The sequence below is a fragment of the Oncorhynchus mykiss genome, chromosome 13 (genome assembly GCF_057628025.1).
Source record: "Oncorhynchus mykiss isolate SJ-2025 chromosome 13, ASM5762802v1, whole genome shotgun sequence".
Lineage (NCBI taxonomy): Eukaryota > Metazoa > Chordata > Actinopteri > Salmoniformes > Salmonidae > Oncorhynchus > Oncorhynchus mykiss.
In genome coordinates this window covers 48,990,609-49,004,828 of record NC_143034.1, presented here as the reverse complement: position 1 = coordinate 49,004,828, position 14,220 = coordinate 48,990,609, and the positions used below count along the sequence as shown (strand labels likewise).

General features: G+C 39.9%; 1 protein-coding gene across 2 annotated transcripts in view; it reads right to left on the bottom strand.

Moving 5' to 3' along the window:
- The window catches only part of LOC110486324 (interleukin-21 receptor), a 30,930-nt gene that overhangs the window by 2,714 nt on the left and 13,996 nt on the right, over positions 1-14,220 (bottom strand). For both annotated transcript variants that reach the window (XM_021557836.3, XM_021557835.3), the window contains exons 5-8: positions 13,739-13,881; positions 13,460-13,631; positions 13,216-13,306; positions 12,498-12,591 (exon numbers count right to left, since the gene is read on the bottom strand). In XM_021557836.3, the coding sequence (XP_021413511.1) occupies positions 12,498-12,591; positions 13,216-13,306; positions 13,460-13,631; positions 13,739-13,881 (500 nt within the window). The remainder of the gene's footprint in view (positions 1-12,497; positions 12,592-13,215; positions 13,307-13,459; positions 13,632-13,738; positions 13,882-14,220) is intronic.

The following is a 14,220-nucleotide window of genomic DNA, read 5'->3' as shown; positions in this document are numbered from 1 at the left end:
AGCTAAAGAGAGAGGGCATTTAAAAAACATCTACCTGACTGTGCTTGTCATATTGACAAAATGCGTTCTTTATATAATGTAATTTGCTGTGAAGTAATTTTTATACTATATAATCAGGGACTTGCTTTATGTGCGTTCATCACTGACATTGAGCTTATGCTTTAAGACATCTACCTGACTGTAGTTAGTATACCTGACTGTAGTTAGCATAGTTAATACAGCTCTGTCATGCTCCTCAACTATAACCAAACCCCTGTGGACATCCTCATGACTTTGAACTTCTCACAGAACATCTGTGCAGTTCAGAGAAGTGTATACTGCTTAGTGAAAGGGCACCATAGAAAAACAGATTAGTTTAGGTTTACATTAGTTTGAGCAGGAATACGATCTAATGTGTCTCGTGTGTGGCAGAGAAGTGAAGATACCAATCTACAGTTCTTGTAGTGCGGGCAAGATCAGTGTCTTATATCTGTGGGCTGCTGCAAGAGGATGTTTTCACAGGTTCCAGTAACTCTGGTTTATCTTTCATTAGCTTTTTCCTGCCTGCTAAATCTTTTGAAATGATGTGACTGTCATGGACACGGCCATAATTGCATACAGTGCCTTGCGAAAGTATTCGGCCCCCTTGAACTTTGCGACCTTTTGCCACATTTCAGGCTTCAAACATAAAGATATAAAACTGTATTTTTTTGTGAAGAATCAACAACAAGTGGGACACAATCATGAAGTGGAACGACATTTATTGGATATTTCAAACTTTTTTAACAAATCAAAAACTGAAAATTGGCCGTGCAAAATTATTCAGCCCCCTTAAGTTAATACTTTGTAGCGCCACCTTTTGCTGCGATTACAGCTGTAAGTCGCTTGGGGTATGTCTCTATCAGTTTTGCACATCGAGAGACTGAAATCTTTTCCCATTCCTCCTTGCAAAACAGCTCGAGCTCAGTGAGGTTGGATGGAGAGCATTTGTGAACAGCAGTTTTCAGTTCTTTCCACAGATTCTCGATTGGATTTAGGTCTGGACTTTGACTTGGCCATTCTAACACCTGGATATGTTTATTTTTGAACCATTCCATTGTAGATTTTGCTTTATGTTTTGGATCATTGTCTTGTTGGAAGACAAATCTCCGTCCCAGTCTCAGGTCTTTTGCAGACTCCATCAGGTTTTCTTCCAGAATGGTCCTGTATTTGGCTCCATCCATCTTCCCATCAATTTTAACCATCTTCCCTGTCTCTGCTGAAGAAAAGCAGGCCCAAACCATGATGCTGCCACCACCATGTTTGACAGTGGGGATGGTGTGTTCAGCTGTGTTGCTTTTACGCCAAACATAACGTTTTGCATTGTTGCCAAAAAGTTCAATTTTGGTTTCATCTGACCAGAGCACCTTCTTCCACATGTTTGGTGTGTCTCCCAGGTGGCTTGTGGCAAACTTTAAACGACACTTTTTATGGATATCTTTAAGAAATGGCTTTCTTCTTGCCACTCTTCCATAAAGGCCAGATTTGTGCAATATACGACTGATTGTTGTCCTATGGACAGAGTCTCCCACCAGCTGTAGATCTCTGCAGTTCATCCAGAGTGATCATGGGCCTCTTGGCTGCATCTCTGATCAGTCTTCTCCTTGTATGAGCTGAAAGTTTAGAGGGACGGCCAGGTCTTGGTAGATTTGCAGTGGTCTGATACTCCTTCCATTTCAATATTATCGCTTGCACAGTGCTCCTTGGGATGTTTAAAGCTTGGGAAATCTTTTTGTATCCAAATCCGGCTTTAAACTTCTTCACAACAGTATCTCGGACCTGCCTGGTGTGTTCCTTGTTCTTCATGATGCTCTCTGCGCTTTTAACGGACCTCTGAGACTATCACAGTGCAGGTGCATTTATACGGAGACTTGATTACACACAGGTGGATTGTATTTATCATCATTAGTCATTTAGGTCAACATTGGATCATTCAGAGATCCTCACTGAACTTCTGGAGAGGGTTTGCTGCACTGAAAGTAAAGGGGCTGAATAATTTTGCACGCCCAATTTTTCAGTTTTTGATTTGTTAAAAAAGTTTGAAATATCCAATAAATGTCGTTCCACTTCATGATTGTGTCCCACTTGTTGATTCTTCACAAAAAAATACAGTTTTATATCTTTATGTTTGAAGCCTGAAATGTGGAAAAAGGTCGCAAAGTTCAAGGGGGCCGAATACTTTCGCAAGGCACTGTATGAGTACACTGAAGCGAATTCAGGGTGTAGCCCCAACTGGGACTCAAACCCAGGTCCAGTGACTGTCAAGCTAACACCTTAACTAATACAAGAAGAGGTCCAAACCTCTTGATGAGGTCGCTAGGTGTTGGGTTAAGGTCACTACAATATAGTTTGTACACAATAAAGAAACTCAATTATGAGTCACATCTACAGTGGGGAGAACAAATATTTGATACACTGCCGATTTTGCAGGTTTTCCTACTTACAAAGCATGTAGAGGTCTGTAATTTCTATCATAGGTGCAGTGTATCAAATACTACTTGTTCTCCCCACTGTAAATATTGCTCCCAGCATTGATCAAAGCTCAGTTGATAGAGCATGGCGATAGCAACATCAGGGTTATGGGTTCGATTCCCACGGGGGACCAGTACGCAGGAGAAGAAAAAAAGTTTGAAATGTATGCACTCTGAAATGTAAGTCGCTCTGGAATTGTCTGCTAAATGACAAAAATGAAGATGATTAACGTAAACTCACCCCATTCCGTACAAATGTGCGCAACCGCAACATTCAAGCGAGGCTACAAAGAAAACTAATGGGACTGTAGTGACTGTGTTGACTTCAAAATCGGGGGTGTGAACTAGGTTTCTATTCAAGCATTGATCGACATGGTAACGGCTCTATAGTATTGGAGAAAAGTTGAAAAAACGGACCCTTCCTAACATTTAGACGTGTCATGTTGTAACGTACAGCACGCATAAAGCAACTATTTCTGCCTTACAATCTCTCTCCACCAAGTGTAGCACTTCTTTCATCCTTTAAAAACAAGAAATTGACAGTGACGGGGTAAGGGGGATACCTAGTCATTTTTGCGTCATCATTGCATGCGATAACATTCTCAAAGCCACTGTTTACTTCTAAGATCACTTTAGCACTGCCATAAAAACCTGATTCAAATTCGACACAAACCTTCAAATAGGTATGTAATGACACATTATATAAACTCTTTATAGTGTTGTATTTACATTTTAGAGGCGATAAGGTGATAAGTTGGACAGATCGAGTGAAAAAAAACTATTTTCCCACACGACATCTCTCCTTCTCACTATCACGCATTAGTTTCGCTTCCCCACCCGACATTTTCAGAAAGACCCACAGGCTCATTGCCTGCTTGAATTATGCAGAAACGGGCAGTGTTTAGGTCATGTAATTGATTCTGTTGGAAAGGGGAGAAATTGTGCTTTACAATGGTATTGACATTACAGTTGATCTGGAAGTATTACGTTTTGGGGGCGCTAAAATAAAGGGCAATTGTACGGACCAAGGCGATGTACGAGTTTACGTTATATTCTTGATCTAACCGAGTTCTAATCGCGCCCGCCTCTTTGCCATATAATTGTTCGTTATGTTCACCTTCGTCCCCCGGATTAGCCTTTTTAGTAGCACATTCACCACTCTCTCAAACGGTTAACTCCACCCTCTCGCGGAACAAGCCATGGCCTGAGACGTGAAACGAGCTACCTAAACTCGGAGTCGGCTCAGTTGAGTAGGTAGGCAAAACTAGAGATGCTGCTCGGCTTCTGACAGTGTTTGCGAGATGCCGTACAAAAGGCGATTTTTAAACCGTTCCGCGACTCCTGCCGTGTCTACAGACATCCCCCAAACAAACCAAAACCGACTTTCGGAGAATGAGGGCACAACTGGTAAATAGTCAGTCAGGTGGCTAAGTGCCGGTAGAGACTTCTATTGCAGTAACTTTGAAGAGTCCATGCTATTCGGAATCTTTGTGACGTCCCTAACGCATTATAGTTTAAATGTAAAATAGTTACGGTAAGGATTAAGGTTAGGGTAGGATAACACTAACCAACGTTGAAGTGCTCTGGCTAGTATTATTTAGCCAGATTGAAGTAAGAAGCTAACGTCAAACGGAGCCTACCTCAGCAGGAGCAACATATAGGCTACTAAATTATCATAATAACTTTGCTTTACAGAGAGTATGCTACTGAGACATTGGTGTGGAGAAGAGAGGGGAAGCTAGCAGAGAGAGAGGTTAGTACAGTGGTTCCCAAAGTTGGGGTCTCGGCCCCATATTTGTACTAGTCTTATCACACAAGGTAGGAACTTCAAAATAAGATATGTTTAATTTGAACATCTCGACATGGCCTACATTAAAATGCAAACAATATAGTTATACAAATGTCATACTTTTTCGTTTATTGGTGAATTTTCTAGTTGTTTTAATTTATTTTTGGATAACCAGGGGCACACTCCAACAATTAATTTACAAACGAAGCATGTGTATTTAGTGAGTCCACCAGATCAGAGGCAGTAGGGATGACCAGGGATATTCTCTTGATAAGTGCGTGAATTGAACCATTTTCCTGTCCTGCTAAGCTTACAAAATGTAACGAGTACTTTGGGGTGTCAGGGAAAATATCTGGAGTAAAAAGTACATTATTTTCTTTCGGAATGTAGTGAAGTAAAAATAAAAGTTGTCAAAAATATATAAATAGTAAAGTAAAGATACCCCCAAAAACAACTTTAGTACTTTAAAGTATTTGTACTCCAGTACTTTACACCACTGTCTGTGTGCTCCAGTTAGATGTCTGTTTCTGTGGAGCTTGATTCGTAATGCCTAGGAATACAAACGTGAACACTATCCACGGAGCGTCCAAAACATTTGGTACACCTGCTCTTTCCATGACAGACTGACCAGGTGAAAGCTATGATCCCTTATTAATGTCACCTGTTAAATCCACTTCAATCAGTGTAGATGAAAGAGAGGAGACAAGTTAAAGAAAGATTTTTAAGCCTTCGTGACAATTGAGACTTGGATTGTGTATGTGTGCCATTCAGAGAGTGAATGGGAAAGACAAAAGATTTAAGTGCCTTTGAACGGGGTATGGTAGTAGGTGCCAGGCGCACTGGTTTGAGTATGTCAAGGACTGCAACGCTGCTGGATTTTTCACAGACAACAGTTTCCCGTGTGTATCAAGAATGCTACTGGTGTTCTTCCAGACTCTCTGCAGCCACAGAGGAAGTAAAAGATTTCAGCGCTCTTTTCAAATAATTGCATTTTCACAATTTTATGTGAAAAGATGATTTACATCTACCCATAAACGATTTATCATCGTGTGTGTGTGTGTGTGTGTGTGTGTGCGTGCAATTGTTATACTCTGGATGATATGAAAAGGGATCTTTCGGACTGATCTCAGAACAAGTACACATTGTGCCCCACCAAAGCCCTGCCCAGTACAAATTGATAATGGCATTCTGAATAGGCACTTGTTTTGACACCATTGGTTGTTTACTGACTTCAGACACAGAATATATGTCTCTCTCTACACATATTCCTTCAATGTTGGCCTATCTAAAATGTTTTTTTTTATGCATGGCTTTAATTTTCCCATGGACATCACTTCCCCCTACTGGATGTTGATGTAACTGGAGTTGAGAAACAAGCAGGGCCTCATTTATCAAAGGTACATATGCACCAAAAAATAATGGTTGGCTAATAAAACCATAAAAACATAGCCTAATGATAAAACAGATACATTTGCCGTCAGCAAGGAGATAGCATAGCAACATGTCGACTATGTTTCTTTGACCTTTATTATATGGGCTTGAATCATAATCGTATTTGGAGGTGGGATGGAGACATGTTATCTGGGTGGGGTCAGGGGAATGGGAGGGTGGGGGTAGTTTTTGGAGACCCACTTCTTTTTTGTTTTCTTTTCCATGCACATTCTGAATTTATTATTACTTAAACTGTAATATGATACAAATTATGTTTGTTTTTTTCCGGAGTGGCAGCCCACAGGTTTTGGCACGTGTTATACCACTGTATTATGAGTTTATCTATGAAATCATTAGTGGAATACTTGGGGAATACAGGCCTAGGCAAAGTGGGGAACAGGGCTGTGATAAGCAGGTAACAAGGATGAGGTATTTTGGCAAAGGAACTGCGGTCTAGGGGTAAGAAATAGGGCTTATAGGGCAAGGATACATGTGCACCGGGGCTTAATTGTATCAATATTAGGGTATTGGCATATGGGTCTTAGGGTAAGGGCATTGGGGTAACAGGACCGAGGTGTGTGGGTAACTGGGTGTAGGTGTGTGTGGGGTTAGTGGGTTGAGGTACAGTGCCTTGCGAAAGTATTCGGCCCCCTTGAACTTTGCGACCTTTTGCCACATTTCAGGCTTCAAACATAAAGATATAAAACTGTATTTTTTTGTGAAGAATCAACAACAAGTGGGACACAATCATGAAGTGGAACGACATTTATTGGATATTTCAAACTTTTTTAACAAATCAAACACTGAAAAATTGGGCGTGCAAAATTATTCAGCCCCTTTACTTTCAGTGCAGCAAACTCTCTCCAGAAGTTCCGTGAGGATCTCTGAATGATCCAATGTTGACCTAAATGACTAATGATGATAAATACAATCCACCTGTGTGTAATCAAGTCTCCGTATAAATGCACCTGCACTGTGATAGTCTCAGAGGTCCGTTAAAAGCGCAGAGAGCATCATGAAGAACAAGGAACACACCAGGCAGGTCCGAGATACTGTTGTGAAGAAGTTTAAAGCCGGATTTGGATACAAAAAGATTTCCCAAGCTTTAAACATCCCAAGGAGCACTGTGCAAGCGATAATATTGAAATGGAAGGAGTATCAGACCACTGCAAATCTACCAAGACCTGGCCGTCCCTCTAAACTTTCAGCTCATACAAGGAGAAGACTGATCAGAGATGCAGCCAAGAGGCCCATGATCACTCTGGATGAACTGCAGAGATCTACAGCTGAGGTGGGAGACTCTGTCCATAGGACAACAATCAGTCGTATATTGCACAAATCTGGCCTTTATGGAAGAGTGGCAAGAAGAAAGCCATTTCTTAAAGATATCCATAAAAAGTGTCGTTTAAAGTTTGCCACAAGCCACCTGGGAGACACACCAAACATGTGGAAGAAGGTGCTCTGGTCAGATGAAACCGAAATTGAACTTTTTGGCAACAATGCAAAACGTTATGTTTAGCATAAAAGCAACACAGCTGAACACACCATCCCCACTGTCAAACATGGTGGTGGAGGCATCATGGTTTGGGCCTGCTTTTCTTCAGCAGGGACAGGGAAGATGGTTAAAATTGATGGGAAGATGGATGGAGCCAAATACAGGACCATTCTGGAAGAAAACCTGATGGAGTCTGCAAAAGACCTGAGACTGGGACGGAGATTTGTCTTCCAACAAGACAATGATCCAAAACATAAAGCAAAATCTACAATGGAATGGTTCAAAAATAAACATATCCAGGTGTTAGAATGGCCAAGTCAAAGTCCAGACCTGAATCCAATTGAGAATCTGTGGAAAGAACTGAAAACTGCTGTTCACAAATGCTCTCCATCCAACCTCACTGAGCTCGAGCTGTTTTGCAAGGAGGAATGGGAAAAAATGTCAGTCTCTCGATGTGCAAAACTGATAGAGACATACCCCAAGCGACTTACAGCTGTAATCGCAGCAAAAGGTGGCGCTACAAAGTATTAACTTAAAGGGGCTGAATAATTTTGCACGCCCAATTTTTCAGTTTTTGATTTGTTAAAAAAGTTTGAAATATCCAATAAATGTCGTTCCACTTCATGATTGTGTCCCACTTGTTGTTGATTCTTCACAAAAAAATACAGTTTTATATCTTTATGTTTGAAGCCTGAAATGTGGCAAAAGGTCGCAAAGTTCAAGGGGGCCGAATACTTTCGCAAGGCACTGTACATAGATATCGGGGCTGAGAAATAGGGGTTAAAGTCTTAATTTTATTATAGGCACAACACTGTATGTTAACAATAAAACATACTTTTTCACAAACAGAAAGTATTTATATCCCTTGATTTATTCCACATTTTGTTGTTACAGCCTGAATTCTAAATTGATCAAATATGTTTTACTCAACCATCTACACATAATGCCTCATAATGAAAAAGGTAAAACACGTTTTCAGAATTAAAAAAATTAAACAAATGTATAAATTAAAACACATAAATATATCATTTACACTCCTGAGTTAATACTGTAATCGCCGCCAAAGGTGCTTCTATCATCAGGGGCCTCGTTTATCAACTGTGTGATTACAGCTGTGAGTCTTTCCACACCTTGATTGTGCAACATTTCCCCATGATTATTTTCAAAATTCTTTAAGCTCTGTCAAATTGTTTATTGGTCATTGCTAGGCAACCATTTTCAGGTCTTGCCATATATTTTCAAGTAGATTTAAGTCTCCATTTTAACTTGGCCACTCAGGAACATCACTGCCTTCTTGGTAAGCAACTCCAGTGTTGATTTAGCCTTGTGTTTTAGGTTATTGTCCTGCTGAACAGTGAATTCCTCTCCCATTGTCTGGTGGAAAGCAGACTGAACCAGGTTTCCTCTAAGATTTTGCCTGTGCTCAGCTCCATTCCGTTTCTTTTTTATCCTGAAAAACTCCCCCGCCCTTTGATTACAAGCATACCCATAACATGATGCAGCCACCACTATGCTTGAAAATATGGAGAGTGGTTCTCAGTAATGTGTTGTACTGGATTTGCCCCAAACATAACACTTTTGTAATAAGGACAAAAAGTGAATTGCTTTGCCAATTTCTTTGCAGTGTTACTTTAGTGCCTTGTTGCAAACAGGATGCATGTTTTGGAATATTTGTATTTTGTACAGGCTTCCTTCTTTTCACTCTGTCAATTAGGCTAGTATTGTGGAGTATACAATGTTGTTGATCCATCCTCAGTTTTGTCTCATCACAGCCATTAAACTCTGTAATTGTTTTAAAGTCGCCATTGGCCTCATGGTGAAATCCCTGAGCTGTTCCTCTCCTGCAACTGAGTTAGAAAGGATGCCTGTGTCTTTGTAGTGACTGGGTGTATTGATACACCATCCAAAGTGTAATTAATAACTTCACCATGCTCAGAGGGATATTTAATGTCTGCCTTTTGTTTTACACATCTAACAATAGGTGCCTTTTGCGAGGCATTGGAAAACCTCCCTGGTCTTTGTGATTATATCTGTGTTTGAAATTCACTGCTCACTGAGGGACCTTACAGATAATTCATTATATGTTTGGGGTACAGAGACAATCGAAAATCATGTTAAACACTACTGAGTCCATGCAACTTATTATGTGACTTGTTCAGCGCATCCTTACTCCTGAACTTATTTATTATTGTCACAACAAGTAGGTTGAATACTTTTTGACTCAAGACATTTCAGATTTTCATTTTGAATTAATTTGTAAAAAGAAAATCGAAAAACATAATTCCACTTTGATATTATGGGTTATTGTGTGTAGGCCAGTGAAGAAAAATCTCTCAATTTAATCAATTTTAAATTCCGACTGTAACACAACAAAATGTGGAAAAAGTCAAGGCCTGTGAATATTTTCTGAAGGCACTGTACTTTTCACAATACAAAAATAATTTTAAAAAGCTATATGGATTGCACTAAGGGTTACTAATGGCATAAGATTTGCATAGTGGCATGTCTGGGAAGTTAAAACATTCTGCCTACACCTCCACAGAAATGTTATCAAATGTGCTATTGTGCTTTCTTGTAGAAACGGACATGGCCCAGTTACAACATTTCCAAATCATACAGCAAATTTTCCTATTTCTGTCACCATAAAAAGTTAATGAAGGGCTTTTTCCAGGTGGGATTGTAGCGCTCGTTCCCGAGTTCACAAATATAATATGGCTCTGATTTATCAATGAAAACATGCATATATTTTGTTGCATGCACAAATCCTAGAACCTCCACCTCTGCAATAATTTAATAAGAAATGTACACAGTTGATAAATGAGGCCCCTGATGATAAACGGTACTGGGTGTACACTTTAGAGCTAGGTGACAGAGGCTGTTGATATTTTAATATTTTTTACCAACACATTTGTTTCCTTCATCAGGATATAATTATAGTCATGGGTGAAAGTAAGCCGCCATGGTCGGGTAGAGTACCAGCAAAATAAATAGTGGCATTACGCCATACCGGTAAAACATGAGCCCATCACAATAATTTAAATGAAGATGGCAAGAAAACTGTAGGCTATTACACCAGAATCGATCGTTGCCGCTTGTCTGAGCGAATTTAATTAAAAAAGTGTGGTATACGCTCCAAAATGCTGTGTGGTTCGACGTGAACAATGACATTTTGCCAAGGCAGAGATGACTGGCGGAGGCTGAGACTGAAACGCGCGTGGGCAGCAAGACGCATCAGGCTACAAGAGTATACCTAATATGACAACCCCTGAATGTCATTGCACTTTTTGGTGTTTTGTAGCCTAACAGATGTCTCTTTCCATTTTCAAATGGCGGGTGCACAGTGCATTGCTTGGATGCTGTTATTATTTTTGTGGACAAACGTGCACAAGTAGCCTACTTTTTGAAGGAATTGGCAACAGATCTTCATGCGAATATCAAAGAATCCACATAAAACAAATATGCGCATTTTCCCGCTAGAGATGTGTTTCCATCAAAATTACTTGTTACCTATAAAAGGATGTGCGTGATGGTGTAGTGCACATACAAATAAGTTAAAATGGGTTGCCATCGTATTTTCAACTCATGGTTTTCTCACAAAATAATTTGTGTGATAATTTGTGTCAGGTAGCCTAGCGGTTAAGAGCGTTGGGCCAGTAACCGAAAAGTTACTGGTTCGAATCCCCAAATCTTCTACTTGAAAAATCGGTCGATGTACCCTTGAGTAACGCACTTAACCATAATTGCTCCTGTAAATAACTCTGGATAAGAGTGTCTGCTAAATGACAAAAACATTTAAATATTGTGTGCCCTCTCTGGTATTGACACGTGCGCTCTAGCCCAGGGGTTCCCAAACGTTTTCACTCAGTACCCCACCCCATCCAGCACTGGGGAACATCCCGCGCACCCCACGTCTATTTCTTTGGGCACAAGCACTGTTCATGACACAAACTGTTCATACCCGTCTTTATTTCCTGAAATTCTACACATTTTGTCATGGGTTGCAGAGAGCATTTAGCAGTTTTAAAGCAAATTTTCTTGCAATTCTATACATTTTGCCATGTCTAATATGTATGCACGTGATATTTGAGTGACTCGAACATTGCTACAAAATATATGGGCTAAAAAAAACAGCTGACATGGGCTAGTTTATATGGACATTTATAACACGTTATAAATATCTCTCTAAGGTATGCAATGACTGACATGACAAGAGGAAAACTGATGATGCACTACCCATTTTCGAAATTATTCCTTGTGCATTCTACTATAACAGCTTTCAAGAGTAAATTGAAAGCTGGACTGAGTTCCCCCACAGTTTGGGAACAACTCACCGCGCTATCTGCGCGCTGTTGGCTAGAGCGCACGTATAGCCTACATTATGAGATTATATGGACAAAAGAGCGAGATTATTTTTAAAAAAGCACTTTCACCACCATGTGAAGTTAATCATAATGTATTTAATCTGTAGTTTAATCAACTAAAAGTGCATGTTTTCCCGAAAAGTCATAGTTTGAGGAACGCACAACGTGTCATCGCGTGACTCCAAGTTTACTTCGAAATTATGGTTATTATATCAATATTTGCGCATAAAAGCGTTTCCACCGAAATTTCTCGCATAATTCAATTTACCGACACATATTTTGTTTGGTCGACATGTGGAAAGTTTACAGTTTCCATCAGGCCTGTCATTACTTTTGTATCTGACGTACTTTACCCGCGTCAAAACGTTGGATACAAACCTGGTTAATCAGATGAAAACATCATGACTGGTTGTATTCATGCCAAATTAAAAGGCAATACATTTTACATTTAAAAATGACGTGTTTTTAGTATTCACTAAGCATAGTGGATATTACCCCTTCATAAGAGTGTCAATTGTTTTGTAAATAATATAAAAAAGGCAAATCTAAAAAAGACAAGTGGTTACCTTTCTGGAATATTTATAAAATACTCTAAGTGGGAAATATTTAAATATAACCCTAGCAAACATCTGAGTTTAGATTTCTACCTGTGGTATTTTCCATTGGGGGGTGAACTGCTCTGATGTAGAACGTAAGCTCAATGTCTACTGAGCATCTACCCACATGTGAGTTGAAAAACAAGCCCTTGAAGCCCCTGCAGACTGAGTCATTATAATGCCCCCCTCATATGTGTAGTCATTGTGGGATTTGATTATGGGAAAGTCCCATTTTTGGCCATGCTGAAGTTCCCCCTATCGGCAACACCTGCTGAAGGGGTTTAGAACAAGTCCCACAGACGCAATGAGTTATTTTTGTTTTGCCTGTATTTTTACCTTAAAATCCCCTCCATATGTGTGGTAGAGAGGCTTGAAAAAGTCCTCTGGGCTTGGGGAATAGTTCATCAAGTGTAGCCTCTTCGGCCACAATCTGCAGGGAAGAGATGTAGAGGCAAGTGACAAACAGGTTGTTTTCACAAAGGAAATTATATGTGAATATGTGAAAGTGACATGACCTGAATAGTTCTGCTTTTCACAAATACTCTTTCACTTTTCATTTCTGGGAAGATGGAATTTCTCTCTATGCAGATGTTATAATATGTTTTATAGGGTAAGTGGATTACTAATAATAATGTAGAAGCAAACCTAACCACCGTGCTATCATGGGTTAGGTTTGGTATAATGATAATGTAGAAGCAGCTCTGACTTCCTGTATCTGCAAGTAAAGAGCATCAGCTGTGGTTTCTGTGTATGTGGGAGGTTATGCCAGGAAAGTGTATAGTGTATTCACGCTTTCTGTAAAAACACCAAGAGGCTGAACATTTCTAGCCTGGTCACAGATCAATTTGTGCTTTAGCCAACTGTTGTTTGTTCAAGGCATCTGACGAAAGTCAGAGAAGTTGGATGTAGCACATATGATAGTGACCAGGCTAGAACATTTCATTTATTGGCAGACCTGAAGAAATTGAGGATACAAGTTGGTGTCTGATAAAAAATGTTTAGCAAACACAAACACTTACTGTTACCTGAAGGATCAAAAATAAGGCATACTCACATTTTAAAGAGGTAGCACAGGCAGCACAGGATCAAACAGGGGAGAATGGTCAGTAAAACGGGCCACTGCCACCATAACTTATCATCCCCTTCTGTAAAAAATACACATAGTGTAGAGAGAGAGAGAGACATTTTACTCCACTTCATACATTACTATAACCTGAAAAATTAAGTCCAAATCAAATATATTCAGGAAAAGCATGTAACGCAGATCAGTCAAAACTAAACTTGCTGCATTCATGTACCTGTAGTCCTCCATTCTACGGTGGAGCTCCATTCACTCCAGGGACCTTGGTAGTAACTCGCAGGGTTCACTGAGGCCTGGACATTCGCCACATACTCAGTTCCTGGTTGCAGTTGAAGGCTGTTTAGCACTAGGTACCTCTGGTCCTCTCTTACAGGGTAATAGACTGGATCCTGTAGGTCAAAAGAAAAACGTATATTTAACAGTTTGGGGGACCTGGTCTTTCACATACTGTAATATTTTATTGGAAACATGTAACATAGCAAATATATTTTTTTACCTTTATATAGTTATTATTTGTTGTAATCCGCACCCTGTACATGAGGGATTCATCAAGGTAAATGTTTTGATCCATCTGCCAAGTGACGTTGTAGCTGTCAATGTTCTCTGTCACTTGTACATTGACTGGATGCTGCGGCTTCACTATGGAAGAAAAGGCCGAGAAGCTTGGGTTGGAACCATTATATGAAAAAGGTATGGATTCAAGTGCACAAAGCTCAATCATTTGTACCATATTAGCTTTCAAAGCGGGTGATACATAAGAACCCAGGACGCACAGTCCACATCACATAATAATCCTCATTGTAAAGACTGTTCAACACTGTCATTTCAAAGCTGTGCAAAGTTCAAAACTGCTGATAAAAATGTGTCACAGCAGAATAGGACACCATACTCAATCCAGTAATTGGCTGATAAGTGGCTAATAAGATGACCTTACTGCTAATAATAAACACTTCTTATTCATGCCATATCTTGTCACTG